At 42.5% G+C, this 15,865-nt stretch overlaps 1 protein-coding gene and 1 long non-coding RNA gene across 5 annotated transcripts in view; one reads left to right on the forward strand and one right to left on the reverse strand.

Annotated features, from left to right (window-relative positions):
- Positions 1–15,865, forward strand: part of LOC106994412 (uncharacterized) — a 121,962-nt gene that overhangs the window by 48,833 nt on the left and 57,264 nt on the right. The gene's annotated exons all lie outside the window — the stretch shown is intronic.
- The window catches only part of LOC106994413 (uncharacterized), a 73,064-nt gene that overhangs the window by 38,135 nt on the left and 19,064 nt on the right, over positions 1–15,865 (reverse strand). For 2 of the 4 annotated variants that reach the window (XR_013408349.1, XR_013408350.1), the window contains exons 1-2: positions 8,290–8,671; positions 4,658–4,789 (exon numbers count right to left, since the gene is read on the reverse strand). Coding sequence is in view for 1 of the 4 variants with exons in the window: in XM_077975244.1 (XP_077831370.1) it covers positions 4,658–4,789 (132 nt within the window). In the remaining 3 variants the exon portion in view is untranslated. Of the gene's footprint in view, positions 1–4,657; positions 4,790–8,289; positions 8,676–15,865 lie in introns of those variants that run through there. The other 2 variants (XR_013408348.1, XM_077975244.1) reach the window with 2 other exon arrangements.

Raw genomic sequence — 15,865 nt, forward strand, 5'->3', positions numbered from 1 at the left:
GTTTCCAGGAATTTGCTCAGGAGATAGTACCATAAAGCCCCCACATTTGTGTCCAGCAGATAACATCCAGAGCTCCCACACCTATCACCTTGGGATGAATTTAAAGCCCCTGCACCTGGAACTGTTTGTTTTCCTGTAACCATTTGTCTTTTTAACTTTTTTGTCTGTTTTACTTCTGTAAGATTGCTACAGCTAAAATCCCCCTCCCCTCTCTAAACCAAAATATAAAAGAAAATCTAACCCCCTCTTCGGGGCCGAGAGAATTTCGAGCATTAGCTGTCTCTCGGTCACCGGCTAATAAAGGACTCCTGAATTTGTCTCAAAGTGTGGCATCTCTCTAACTCGCTTGGTTACAACAGCATAAGAATGTAAATTTTTACCTACATTAAAAGGTTAAAAAAATTGTTTTGAAAGTTTAAGCAAGCTTTAAAACATTAATTATAAAAAACATTCTGTGTGTAAACATATTAGCTAAAGTTAAAGAGGTATCACCCAGTTTTTCTGTGATGTGTGGTGGTATTGTGGTGGACCTTTACTGGGCACTCTGCCGAATAACTGGAGTGGCACTTGTGCTTTAGTCCAGTTGGTTATCCCTTTCACCTTGGCATTTCATCAACCAGAGGGAGAAAAAATAAGATGTCATAAAGCAAGAGAAGCCCCTTATGGGTCTTTTGACTCTCACGTCCATTTAGACACAATTAGAGTCTCATGGGGAGTACCAGATCAATTTAAAGCTTGAAATCAAATAGCTGCAAGATTTGAGTCAATATTTTGGTAGGTGAGAGTTAATAAAAATGTAAATTAGATAAACTACATCTATTACAACCAACAGCAAAGAGCTTTTCATGAGTTAAAAGAAGAACTCATGTCGGCCCCAGCCCTGGGGCTACCTGACCTGACAAAACCCTTTACACCCTATGTGTCAGAAAGAGAAAAAATGGCAGTTAGACTGTGGGGCCCTGACCAATGCCAGTGGCCTATCTCTCAAAACAACTAGACGAGGTTTCCAAAGGCTGGCCCCCATGTTTAAGGGCCCTGGCAGCAACAGCCCTGTTAGCACAAGAAGCAGATAAACTAACCCTTGGGCAAAACCTGAATATAAAGGCCCCCCCCCATGCTGTGGTAACTTTAATGACTACCGAAGGACATCATTGGTTAACAAATGCTAGATTAACCAAGTACTAAAGCTTGCTATGTGAAAATCCCCACATAACCATTGAAGTTTGTAACACCCTAAACCCCGCCACCTTGCTCCCAGTATCAGAGACCCCAGGTGAACATAGCTGTGTAGAAGTGCTGGACTCAGTTTATTCTAGCAGGCCCAACCTCTGAAACCATCCTTGAACATCAGTAGACTGTGAGTGGTATGTGGACAGGAGCAGCCTCGCCAACCCCTGCAAAGTGACTCTGAAGAAGACGACATGCCCTGCTCCAGTCACACTCAGAAGCTCACTGGTCCACGCACGGCTAAAGCATGAGAAAACTCATCGCAGGACTCATTTTCCTTAAAATTTAGACTTGTACAGTAAGGACTTTAACTGACCTTCCTCAGACTGAGGACTGTTCCCAGTGTATACACCAAGTCATGGAGGTAGGACAAAAAGTTGCTGCAGTCCTATAATTTTATGATCATTATAAGTGTACCAGGACTCTAAAAAAAAAACTTGTTTGTATAATGCTATTCTACGCAAGGTATGTAGCCCAGGAAATGACCAACCTGATGTGTGTTTTGACCCATCTTAGCCTCCCATGACCACAGTTTTTTAAATAAGATTAAGGACTGAGGACTTGTGGAGGCTCATAAATGATATGAGTAAAGGGTTAGCCAAAACGAAAGAAAAAAGGGTGCCCAAACAAGTCACCTTGAAGTTTGATGTCTGTGCTGTCATTCATAGTAATAAGTTAGGGATAGAATGCAATTCTTTTAATTAGGAAAGAGGCTATATGGCAGAAAATAGGTACATTTTTCAGAATTAGGACTGTGTGGAAATGAATGTGGATACTGGTCTTGTGTCATTTAGGCTACTTGGATAAAAAATAAAAAAGATCCTGTCCACCTTCAGAAAAGGAAAAGTGGCCCTTCCTGTACCAGTGGTCAGTGTAACCCCTCAGAATTAGTAATAACCAACCCCTTTGATTCTCGCTGGAAAAAAGGGGAGTGTATAACCCTAGAAATTGAGAGGGCTGGACTAGATCCTCGAGTAAATATTGTGGTTTGAGGAGAAGTTTATAAACGCTCTCCTGAGCCAATATGTCAAACCTTCTATGATGAACTGAATGTGCCAGTACCAGAAATTCCAGGAAAAACAAAAAATTTGTTTTTGCAATTAGCTGAGCATGTAGCCCAGTCTTCTCAATGTCACTTCATTTTATGTATGTAGAAGAACTGTAATAGGAGATCAATGGCCATGGGAAGCCCGAGAATTTGTACCTACAGACCCAGTTCCTGATGAATTCCCAGCTCAGAAGAATCACCTGATAACTTCTAGGTCCTAAAAGCCTCAATCATTAGACAATACTGTATATAGCAAGAGTAAGGAAGGACTTCACCCTTCCTGTAGGAAGATTCAGCTGCCTTAGGCAAAAACTGTACAATAATACTCCAAAAACAGCCACCTAGTGGAGTTCAAACCACACTAAGAAAAATCCATTTAGTAAATTCCCGAAGTTGCAAACTGTGTGAACCCACCCGGAGTCCCACCGGGACTGGACAGCCCCCACTGGATTATACTGGACATGTGGGCATGGAGCTTACACCAAATTACCCGACCAGTGGGCAAGTAGTTGTGTTATTGGCACTATTAAACCATCTTTCTTCCTACTGCCCATAAAAACAGGTGAAGTGCTGGGCTTCCCTGTCTGGGCTTCCTGCAAAAAGAGAAGCATAGTTATAAAAAATTAAAAAGATGATGAATGGCCCCCTGAGAGAATAATACAATATTACAGGCCTGGTACTTGGGCACAAGATAGCTCATGGGGATGCCAGACCCCCATTTACACGCTCAACCAAATCATACGGTTACAAACTGTCTTAGAAATAATCACTAATAAGACTGGCAGAGCCATGACTATTCTGGCCTGGCAAGAAGCTCAGATGAGAAATGCTATCAGAATAGATTGGCTCTCAACTACTTGCTAACAGCTGAAGGAGAGGTCTGTAGAAAATTTAACCTTACTAACTGCTGTCTACACATAGATGATCAAGGGCAAGTAGTTGAAGAGATAGTTAGAGAGATGACAAAACTGGTACATGTGCCCGTGCAAGTGTGGCATGGATTTGATCCTGGGTCCATGTTTGGAAAATGGTTCCCAGGGCTAAAAAGATTTAAAACTCTTATAATAGGAGTTACAATAGGAATAGAAACCTGCTTATTGCTCCCTTGTTTGCTACCTGTATTTCTTCAAATGATAAAAAGCTTCACGCTACCTTAGTTCACCAAAATGACACCCCTATAGCAAAATACAGGCTAATAAGAGAAAAGGTACAAATTTATTTAACAGAGTTTTACATGACATGGGAACCTTTAGAAAGGAAGACCCAAAGAACCAGAGAAAAGTGTATTTTTATGCTTGGATGTTATGAAGAATGGACAGTCATATAGAAATGTGATTGTACAAAAAGCAGGTATGACCTAATGGTACTAAACTGTAGGGAACTCAGCAAGGCTTGTCTGTTCAGGTACTTCTTGGCCTCTCTGTCTTTTCCTCCAGGTACAGGGCAAGCCACCTGCACATGAGGGTCTTAAGATCTCCTTCCAGGGAAGGTAGATCAGAGAATTCCTTTATGTCCAGCTGTCACACAGAAAGGCTGGGGTAACCTTCTTGCTTCTGAGATCCACCCCATCATCTTCAGTTCAAAGAAGTTTGGGGTTGCATTTTCTGAGCCCTGATAATGATTTAGTAGAGAGAATTCAAAGCATCAAATGAGAGCTGAACTTCTGAATACTAAAAAGTACCCTAGGAATTACATCATTAAAACCAGTAGTGGCACTCATCCCCAAATTCATATGGAATCTCAGAGACACCGAGTAGCCAAAACAATCTTGAAAAAGCAGAACAAAGTTAGAGAAGTCACACTTCCTAATTTCAAAACTTACTAGAAAGCTACAGTAATCAAAACAATATGGTACTGGCAAGAAGACAGATACATAGACTAACAGAAGAGAATAGATAACCCAGAAATAAACCAGGCACATATGGTCAATTGATTTTTGACAAGGGTGCCAGGATCATTAAATTGGGCAAAGGGCAGTGTTTTCAACAAATGATGCTGGAAAAGCTGGACACTAAAGGGCACTAGATTTTAGTGTGGCATTATACCACCACAAATACGCCTTTTTGGCATGTGGATTGTCTCAAGCTAAGGCCAGTGAGAACACACAGACACAGGAAAAGCTCTAAAAACAGTGTGCAAGTTTTTCTTTTATTTTTTAAAGGAAATTTCCCCTTGCAGAGATGACTTCTGAGTCTCCTATACCAGAAAGAAAAGGACATTTACTCTAATCAATGGAGATGGCACCAACTTAAATCTGTATAACATACCTTACTAAACAATGATAATTTCACTGGTCTTGTTTCTGTAACTTGCCTCCCCAACTCAGAAGCCCAAAGCCCCTTTCGTTTTAGCCTAAGAAGATATTTGAAACCATGATCTAACCTCTTTTTTGAGTAATTCATCTCCAGGCGCTTCCATGTGTACTTGTGCAACGAACACGTTAATGAACTTCTGTTTGGTCCTCTGTTAATCTGCCATTGTCCAGTCTTATTTGCGGGACCCCAGCTGGAGAACCTAAGATGGGTAGAGAAAAATACTTTTTTCCACACCTACAATATCCATATGCAAAAGAATGAACTTAGACCTTACAACATAAACAAAAATTAACTAAAAATAGGTTAAAGGTCTAAATGTAAGACCTAAAACTATAAAACTCAGAAAAAAACACTGGAGAAAACCTTCATGACATTAGATTTGGCAATGATTTCATGGGTATGACACCAAAAGCATAGTCTATGAAAAATAAACAGGCCAAGTGCAGTGGCTCATGCCTGTAATCCCAGCATTTTGGGGGGCTGAGGTAGGCAGATCACTTGAGGTCAGGAGTTTGAGAGCAGCCTGGTCAACATGGTGAAACCCTGTCTCTAGTAAAAATACAAAAAAAAAAAAAATTAGTGGGCATGGTGGCAGCCATCTGTAATCCCAGCTGCTCAGGAGGCTGAGGCAGGAGAATCACTTGAAACTGGGAGGCGGAGGTTGCAGTGAGCCGAGATCACGCTACTGCACTCCAGCCTGGGCAACAAGAGTGAAACTTCTTCTCAATAAATAAATAAATAGGACTACATCAAAATTTAAAACTTTTGCATATCAAAGGATACTATCAAAAGAGTAAAAAACAAACCCCACAGAATGAGGAAAAATATTTGCAAGTCATCTGTCTGATAAGGGATTAATATCCAGAAAATATAAAGCACTCAACAACAACAAAAAATAAGCAACCCAATTAAAAAATAGGCAAAGGACTTGAATAGACATCAATAAGCAGATGAAAAGATATTCATCACTAGTCATTAGGGAAATGCAAATTGAAACTATGATGAGATATCAGTTCATACCCACAAGATTGGCTATTATTTTTAAAAATAGAAAATAGAAAATAAATATTGGACAGGATGTAAAGAAATTAGAATGCAAGTGCATTACTGGTGGGAATACAAAACAATACAGCTGCTGTGGAAAGCAGTTTGGTGGTTACTAAAAAAAAGATAAACATAGAATTAATATATAACCTAGAAATTCAACTCTTGGATATACACCCAAAGAACTGAAAGCAAGGATTTACACCGAGACTTGTGCATGAATGTTTATTGCAGCATTATTCACAATAGCACCCCATCCCACCACCACCAATTTTGAGTTATACGACTTACATATAAAATGGAAGAGGATAGGAAATAGACTCTTAAATGGCAAAAATCTGAAAGAGTGAAAGCCTAGTTTTATTTATTTATTTATTATTTTTACTTTTTGTTTTCTTTTTTGAGACAGAGTCTCACTCTGTTTCCCAGGCTGGAGTACAGTGGCACCATCTCAGCTCACTGCAACCTCCGCTTCCCAGGTTCAAGCAACTCTCCTGCCTCAGCCTCCTGATAGCTGGGACTACAGACACGCCACCACACCCAGCTAATTTTTGTATTTTTAGTAGAAATGGGGTTTCACCATGTTGGCCAGACTAGTCTCAAACTCCTGAACTCAGGTGATCGGCCTGCATTGGCCTCCCAAAGTGCTGGGATTATAGGCATGAGCCACCATACCTGGCCTAAAGCCTAGTTTTAAATTCACAGTGCAGGGTCCTTGAGCCCATGAAGATGCCCCATAAATGTTTGATGAATGAGTACTCATGTTTCAAGGCCCAGTTCAAATGTCATCTCCTTCAAGAAGCTCTCCTCTCTTAGCCTGCATGCTCTGTGCTCTGGTGGAATGATTGTGTGTCTATTACAGAGGGTGGAGTGGGGGAGGGACAGTGATTTAACAGAGTGGACCAAGCACAGCTTACATTCCAGTCCCTGCTCTGTCCTAAGCTGTGTGATTTTGGACGAGTTACTTAGCCTTCCTGAATTTCCTCATATGGAAAGCAGAGCAATCATTCCTACCTCTTAGAATTGCTCTGAGCATTATTAAAGGGCCATACGCAACGAGCACAGAGCACTCAATAAATGCTGTAATCATTGCTATGATGACCACATCCCTATTCTTATAGCAGTAGACTGAATCCTCCCTAGAAAGAACATATCTACCTCTGTACCCCTTTTGTAATCGCGTGATGGTTCTTCCTGACTGCTGCACAGACAAAGCCAATTCACTGAGACTGTGGTATTGCAGTAAAGAAATAGTTAAATTAACGCAAGGCTGGCTACATGACAGAACTGGAGTTATCACTCAAATGAGTCTCCCTGAAGGCTCAAAGGGAAGAGTTTTTCAAGGATATAGTTGGTGGGCAGGGGACTAGGGAATGGGTGCTGCTGATTGGTTGGGGATGTAATCATCAGGGTGTGGAAACAGCCCTTATGTGCTGAGTCCACTCCTTCATGAGGCCACAGGACCAGTTGAGTCATGAGTCATGGGTCTCAGTGAGTTCATTCTGAAAGACATCCAAAAAAACCAATCTTAGGTTCTACAATAGTGATGTTATCTATAGGAGCAATTGGGGAAGTCACAAATCTTGTGATCCTTGGCACATGACTCTTGAGCAGTAAGGGATTAGGATTATAGAAACTATGCCTACAAGCCAGGTGTGGTGGATCACCCCTGTAATCCCAAGCACTTTGGGAGGCCAAAGTGGGCAGATTGATTGAGCCCAGGAATTCCAGACCAGCCTGGGAAACATGGCAAAACCCCATCTCTACTGAAAATAGAAAAATTAACCAGGCATAGTGGCCCATGTGTGTAGTCCCAGCTATTCTGGAGGCTGAGGTGGGAGGATCACCTGAACCCGGGAGGCAGAGGTTTCAGTGAGCTGAGATCACACCACTGCACTCCAGCCTGGGCCACAGTGTGGCCCTGGTGTGGTGGCACATGCCTGTAATCCCAGCTACTCCAGTGGCTGAGGCCTGAGAATCATTTGAACCTGGGAGGCAAAGGTTGCAGTGAGCAGAGATAGTGCCACTGCACTCTAGCCTGGGTGATAGAGTGAGACTGAAAAAAAAAAAAAGAAAAAGAAAAAAGGAAAGAAAGAAAAAGAGAGAGAGGGAGGGAGGAAGGCAGGGAGGAAGGAAGAAACTATGCCTACATTTTAGCAGATTCAGGCCCCTTCCATAATCCTAATCTTGTGGCCTTCGCTGGTTTTACAAAGATGGTTTCAGTCCCCTGAACGAGGAGGTAGTTAGTTTCAGAGAGGGGCTATTATCATCCCCACTTCAAAGTTAAAATATAAACTAAATTTCTCCCATTGTTAGCTGGCCCACACCCAGGAATGAGCAAGGATAGACTGTGAGGCTAGCAGCAAGATGGAGTCAGCCCTGCTAGATTTCTGTCACTGTCATAACATTTGCAAAGGCGATTTCACTTTTTCCCTCACTCAGACACACAGCTCCTGGCCGCTGGTCAAGAGTCAGCTAATGAATGAGTGAGCAAATGAGTGAATGAATGAATGCATGTTAAATCAACCTATTGTCCAGGGGGGTCTCCTGGGGTAGGAACGGCTGGAGACAGGGAAGCTCAGGAATATCACCCACAGCACCAACCTCAGACATTCAGCCTCTTTCATTCCATCTAAGCCCAAAGCAAACACTTACCTTCATGTGGTAACCAGTGGCCTCCCCCAGCCAGTTCCTCAGGACCTGAGGGTGCTACAGCCTCCAAATTGCCCTTATGCCAAGGACTTCTGCCAAAAGGTGGTATCACTTGGCTTGTGTTTCGGATTTCAGTATTATTTGTTTTTCCTCCTGCTCATGACCTTTCATAATGTGTGAAACATGATATTCCCAGCAGCTTGCTCATTCCTCTATTTTTAGGAAAATATTATAGGGGCAGAAGGAAAACTTCTTCTGAAGGTTTACTGAAAAATCAACTTACAAAAGTCAGATGAATTGGAGGAAAAGCATACAAAATATGGGGAGCATCACAGAGTGATTACCCAACCCACCAATGGGTTGCAGAAGCTTCTGTGTGAGCTCAGAGCATGGTCAAAACAAGGCTATGGTGATGAATCTGGTTATGGGAGGGGAGGGGAATGAGAGCTGGCTAGCAAAGAAAGTCTTGTTATGTAAATAAAACCACAGGCAGCAGCCCTCAGAAAGAATAGATGCTAAATGTTTCTTTCAGACCTTTAAAATTGACAGATTCTTAGTTCATCTTTCCTGGATTATGACAAGTGAGAGCCTGGCTTCCTCTATGCAGATTCTCTGTAGATGCAAATTTTCCCCACAAAAGACAGCTTTGCAGGGCTACTTCTGTATGCTGGCTCTCTGGCAGCCATCTCGAAATATGTCAAAGAAATGTATTTTAGAGTAAAATATTTTTATTTCCTTCATTATCAAAAAGTAATGTGCTATTTCTGTAACTGCATTTTCCCTGTTAGTTCAATAGCGGTGACACGTGTTGTCGTGTTTATTAACGATAAACCAGTGGTTCTAACCTGGGGAGTGGGTGAGTAATTTTCCCCCTGAGGGGACATTTTACAATGTCTGAAGACATTTGGCGGGAGGCAGTGCTAGGAGCATCTAGTGGCCAGAGGCCAGGGAGACTGCTACCATCCTGCAATGCAGAGGACAGCCCTCACCACATAGAATTATCTGTCTCAAAACATCAGTGGTGTTGAGGTAGAAGCATTGCTCTGTAACCTAAGAGAAGAAAGGCAGTTATCACTGTTAAATGGTAGTTTTCAAAAAAGACAAGATCATGAGTCTCATACAGATATTAAAAATGAACCCATGGTAAAGATTCTATTTTACCCATGAGGGAAGCAGACAAATACTATAGCCAGTTTAAAAGAAACTCCAAAGAGCAAATGTATGGATCAGTTGTATGAAAATTGATATGCAAATTGAGGCACAATGGTTTTCCCACAGTGGGAGGGAAGTTAATTGAACCTCCAGCAGACGGGACATAATTTGCATCCTACACTGTGGAGTGGGCGGGTGATTTACAGTGATTTACAGAACTGTAAAATAGCTCCCATGGAACCAGAATCATACAGAAGGGTGTTCTGTGAACTACATCAGGGCAAAACACTGATGCTTGTCAGAATTAAATGTTTGTTCCATGAAGGTCAGTTTCAAGTCATTTGAGGATGAAGGACTAACTCAAAGAAAAGTTTCAACATCAGAGTATTATTTTTATTTTCTTAGTAGAGTCTCATTCTTTTACCCAGGCTGGAGTGGAGTGGCACAATTTTGGCTCACTGCAACATCCAGCTCCTAGGTTAAAGCGATTCTCCTGCCTCAGTCTCCCAAGTAGCTGGGATTACAGGCACCTGCCGCCATGCCCAGCTAACGTTTGTGTGGTTTTTTTGTGGCAATGGGGTTTCACCATGTTGGCCAGGGTGGTCTCAAACTCCTGACCTTGGGTGATCCACCCACCTCGGCCTCCCAAAGTGCTGTAATTACAGGCATGAGCCACCATCCCTGGCCTCATCTGGTTGTTTAGAACAGACTTTCTGAAGCTTCAATGTGCATATGATCACCTGGGATCTTCATGTCTAGGATGAAGTTTGAGTCTTGGTGTTTGTAACAAGCTCCCAGGTTAGGCCAGCCAATACTACCAGCTGATGGACATGCTTTGAGTAGCAAAGGTTAGAGAAAAGAAATTTCTTTATTACAAAGTAAGGAAACCAAAGACACAAACACTACAAATAGGTGTGGTTATAGATCTCACTAGTCTCTTGAGCTGAGAAATAAGCCTTTGAAATCCTTAAAACACCCAAAGCATCAGAATTTGCAGGACACGGACCAGACCAGGATGCTGGGACTTCTCTTTGGTGTGGAAGACTAGTACATCCAAAAAAGATGTAGTCACCCAACAGGTTCTTCCTGCTACTGCACAGACAACGCCAGTTCACTGAGTCCATGGTATTGCAGTAAAGAAAGAGTTTAACTTGAGGCCAGCCACATGGGAGAACTCAAGTCACTCTCTCCACAGGCTCAGAAGCTAGTTTTTCAAAGATAGTTGGTGGGCACTGGACTAGAGAATGGGTGCTGCAGATTGGTTGGGGATGCAATCATAAGGAGGCAGGAGAACAGGATCTGGAGGCGGGGAACATAAGGCCAATTCACACTGACTTCCTAGAACTAAATCAAATGGAAACGCTTCCATTATGGCAGGAAATATCATCTCCATTTACATAGGGCATACACCAAGTAACCAAAAGGAACCTCTAGAAGGTATTTAAACCCAAGAAAATTCTGTAACTAGGCTCTTGAGCTCCTATGCTCAGGCCCACTCCCACCCTGTGGAGTGTATTTTTCATTTTCAATACATCTCTGCTTTTGTTGCTTCATTCTTTCCTTGCTTTGTTGGTGTGTTTTGTCCAATTCTTTGTTCAACATGCCAAGAACCTGGACACCCTCCACCAGTAATAATAGAGGTATGGAAAACAGTCTTTGTGTGCTGAGTCCACCTCTGGGTAGGGGCCACAGGACCGGTTGAATCAGGAGACCTGGGTCCAGGTGGGGTCAATCTGAAAAACACCTCAAAAGGCCATTCTTAGGTTCTACAATAGTGATGTTATCTATAGGAGCAATTGGGGAACTCACAAATCTTATGACCCCTGGCCACATGACTGCTGAGCAGTAAGGGATTATAGAAATTATGCTTAAATTTTAGCAGAATTCAGGCCCCGCCCATAATCTTAATCCTGTGGCCTTTCATTAGTTTTACAAAGGTGTTTTCAGTCCCTGAACAAGGAGGAAGTTAGTTTTAGGGAGAAGCTATTATCATCCTTGTTTCAAAGTTAGACTATAAACTAAATTACTCCCACGATTAGCTTGGCCTATGTCCAGGAATGAGCGAAGACAGCCAGCCTGTGGGGCTAGCAGCAAGATAGAGTCAGCTATGCCAGGCTTCTGTCAGTCATAACCTTTGCAAAGGTGGCTTTAAAGATGGGAGGGGTTGCCTTTGGGGAGTCCAGGATGAGGTAAAAATAATAAACAAACAAAATAATAAAGAAAGCAAAGATGGGAGGGGTGAATGTTGGGTAAAAGATAAGGCTTTAAGTCAATTTTAAATAATGAGGTTTAGAAAATGTGACTAAGTATGGAGTTTATTCAAGCCCAAAGGTTGAAGATGGCCACCTGGGAGACATCAACTCCAAATGACGGGGATTAGTGTTTCCAAGATGGAGAAGTTCAGGTTTCACTTATGTAGGCAGAGACAGAGAAGTTTTAGCAGGATTACAACATTTTCCATAGGAGACATAGGAGTGCACATGTTGAAGTGGCCGCATTGTCTGGGGTAAATACCCCGGTTCGTCATTTCGTGCCAGGAAAATTTCGGACATGAACACAGATGAGGATTTTAGGAGCAGAGGTTTAATAGGCAAAAGAAAGAGAAAGGAAAACGGTTCTCTCTAGTAAGAGAGAGGGGCTCCTGAGAGGAAAAAGACTGGCTGGTGGAAGAGTCCGTTAGATTTTATAGGCAGGCTTGAGGAGGCAGTGTCTGATTTACGTAGGGCCCACAGGTTGGTTCCATCAGGTGTGATGTAACATAGCGCATGGGGAAGGCTGGCCACTCCACCCTAATCTTATTATGCAAATGGGCTTTCCAGTTGACCAGCACCATCTTGCCTGCTCCTTACTGTACAAGTGGCTGGTAAAGGGAGAAGGAAAGATGGAGCCACCATTTTGAACATGCCTAATCCCAAGTAGCTTTCTCTGCCAGCGTTCACCCGTGCAAGCTTCCAGCTTGGTTATCTATGTCTGCAGCTCAATTTTACAGGCCGCTCTTTGTTAGAAAAGGATTTGGGGGCTGCTTTTCATTAAAAAAAAAAAAACCTTACTGAGGACTCCAGTAATGTCACTATCTGCCTAGATAATTTCCTCTTAACTCCTATATCAATGTTATAGCAATTTGGTTACAGATTGCTACTATTAACGGAAAAGTCAAACTCTGTAAGTTATTTTAAAGAGTTCCATTCTGAGCCTATATGAATGAATGAAGCCTAGGGAAACACAGTCTCATCAGGTCCTGAGAAAGTGCACCCAAGGAAGTTGGGCTACAGTTTTGTTTTGTACACTTTAGGGAGGCCGGAATTACAGGCAAACACATAAATCAGTGAATGGAAGGTACACGTTGGTTTGGCCTGAAAAGGTAGGATATCTTGAAGTGGAGACTTCTGGGTTATAGGTAGATTCAGAGATTCTTTATTTTGCAATTGGTTAAAGGAGTAAGGCTCTGTCTAAAACTTGGAGTCAGCAGAAAGTAATGTTTTATGATGAGAATGCTATGTAGCAAGATTCATGGCTTGCAGATATGACTTAACCGTTGCCTTGCATGGCCTTAGTCTTGTTTATGATTTGGTATCTTATTGCCACAAAGAGTCTGTTCTGTCAGCTGTATAATCTCTATTTTAACGTTAATACTGATCAGTTACTGTGCCTAAACTCCAGAAGGAGAGGGTATAAGAAAAGGTGTCCAACCTCCCTTCCCATTGTGACTGGGAATTCCGTTTTTAAGGTTTTTCTGGGGTCCCCTTTGTCAAGAGGGTGTCTGTTCAGTTGGTCGGGGACTTAGGATTTTATTTTTAGTTTACACTACGTTCCGAGGAAGATTACTTTATTACTCCATGAGGAGGGGCAGTGATCTAAGGGGTTCTTGTTTTTTATAGGAAAGAAAAGGGCAGATGTTGCAGCTGCATGCCACGTGACTCGGGCCACATAGCCACATTCCTCCCAAGGCTCAGAAGAATCTAAAGTTCCAACAGCTCTAAGTTTGAATTATTTCATTTCACAAAGGGCAAGGACTTTAGAGAGTAAGACAGGGGAAGGAGGATGAAGTGTTCTCCTGGAGAGAGGTGAGGTCTGCAGGCGTATCAGGGGAACCCACCCCCAATGGTTAATGTGGGTTCTTTTCTATTTCCTAGGTGTCTAGGCTGGTTTGAGAAATAAAGGGAAAGAGTACAAGAGAGAGAAATGTAAAGCTGGGTGTCCAGGGGAGACATCACATGTCGGCAGTTTCCGTGAGGTTCCCCTGGCTGTAACACCAGCAAGTTTTTATTAGTGATTTTCAAAAGGGGAGGGAGTACACGAATAGGGTGTGGGTCACAGAGATCACATGCTTCACAAGGTAATAAAATATCACAAAGCAAATGGAGGCAGGGCGAGATCACAGGACCACTGGATGGGGCGAAATTAAAATTGCTAATGAAGTTTCAGGCACGTATTGTCATTGATAACATCTTATCAGGAAACAGGATTTGAGAGCAGACAACCTGTCTGACCAAAATTTATTAGGTGGGAATTTCCTCGTCCTAATAAGCCTGGGAGCACTACAGGAGACCGGGGCTTATTTCACCCCTTCTTCGATTGTAAAAGGCGGTCGCCCTAAGGGAGCCAAGTATAGACCTACCCTCGGGGTGCATTCTTTTTCTCAGGGATGTTCCTTGCTGAGAAAAAGAATTCGGCAATATTTCTCCTATTTGCCTTTGAAAGAAGAGAAATACGGCTCTGTTCCATCTGGCTCACTGGTGGCCAGAAGTCTTATCTCTCTTGTTCCCTGAACATTGCTGTTATCCTGTTCTTTTTTCAAGATGCCCAGGTTTCATATTGTTCAAACACACATGCTCTACAAACAATTTGTGCAGTTAGCGCAATCATCACAGGGTCCTGGGGCAACATATATCCTCCTCAGTTTACAAAGAAGATGACAGGATTAAGAGATTAAAGACAGGTGCAGGAAATCATCTGTACCTGTCTTTTGATTGGGGAAGTGGTAAGTGTTCATGAAATTGTCACAATTTATGTTCAGAGATTTCAGTAAAGACAGGCATAAGAAATTATAAAAGTATTATTTTTGGGGAACTAATAAATGTCCATGAAATCTTCACAATTTATGTTCTTCTGCCACGGCTTCCGCCAGTCCCTCCATTCAGAGTCCCTGACTTCCTGAAACACAGGCACAGCCTGGGAGCATGGGGGCGTGGAGACAGGGTGCGGCTTTGGGACAATCACCTAGTGAAGGAAACCAAACTATGTCACCCCAAAATATATTTCCTTGACATATTTCAATATGACTCTTCGGAAGAGCTAGAAATGCAAGAATAGCTGAAAAGCTGTTTTTCGTGGGTGAGGTTTGCATCTGTAGAGAAAATCTGCTTTTATGCAGCCAGCCTTTCTCTTTTTCTGCCTTGTCCAGATCCAGGAAAGATTAACTGAGAGTCTGACACCTTTGAAAACCTGAGAGAAACATTTACCATCTATCCTCTCTGGGGTCTGCTACCTGTGAGGTTTCATCTACAAAACAAGACCCCCTTTACTAGCCAGGCCTCCTTTTCTCTCCCTCCCATAAACTCGTTTTACCACCATAACCTGTTTTGCCACGATCCAAGCCTCTGTTCTTTCTGTAACCTCAAGATGGTAGGAAAACAAAAGAACTTATCTGAGGAATGCAAGTCCTTTTAATTATCACACCTGGAGAGACATTAAAATGAGACCTCAATCACATCCTACTCCCTGCCTGAGCTATGTAATCATCTCTTGAAACTGCTTGCTACTGCCACAAGTAGCTATAAATTAACCTAATAACATCGCACCAGACACTAAAACTCACACCCTATAGCTTAACCATTATAACCCATCACTAATCAATGTTACTTCTATAAAACAATGAGAATTCCTGACAACAACTTTGCATTTGCCCACTGCCAGATCCCCTTTTTTTGGCCTATAAAAATCCACTTGTGGTCGGGCGCGGTGGCTCACGCCTGTAATCCCAGCACTTTGGGAAGCCAAGGCAGGCAGATCACTTGAGGTCAGGAGTTCCAGACCAGCCTGGCCAACATAGTAAAACCTCATTTCTACTAAAAAATACAAAAATTAAACCGGGAGTGGTAGTGCATGCCTATAATCCCAACTGTTCAGGAGACCGAGGCAGGAGAATCACTGGAACCTGGGAGATGGAGGTTGCAGTGAGCTGAGATCGCACCACTGCACTCCAGCCTGGGCAACAGAGTGAGACTCTGTCTCAAAAATAAATAAATAAAATAAAATAAAATAAAAATCCACTTGTAACTGCTGCACTTCAGAGATTCTATTCAGGTCAACTTGAATCTATGCTTCCAGGTTGGAATCCTCAAACCTGGCCCCAATAAACTCTCTACTTATATTCATTTTACCTGAGCTTCTTCCATTTAGGTCACCAATGGTGTGAAAGCATCAA

This window comes from Macaca mulatta, chromosome 18 (assembly GCF_049350105.2).
Source record: "Macaca mulatta isolate MMU2019108-1 chromosome 18, T2T-MMU8v2.0, whole genome shotgun sequence".
Taxonomy (NCBI): domain Eukaryota; kingdom Metazoa; phylum Chordata; class Mammalia; order Primates; family Cercopithecidae; genus Macaca; species Macaca mulatta.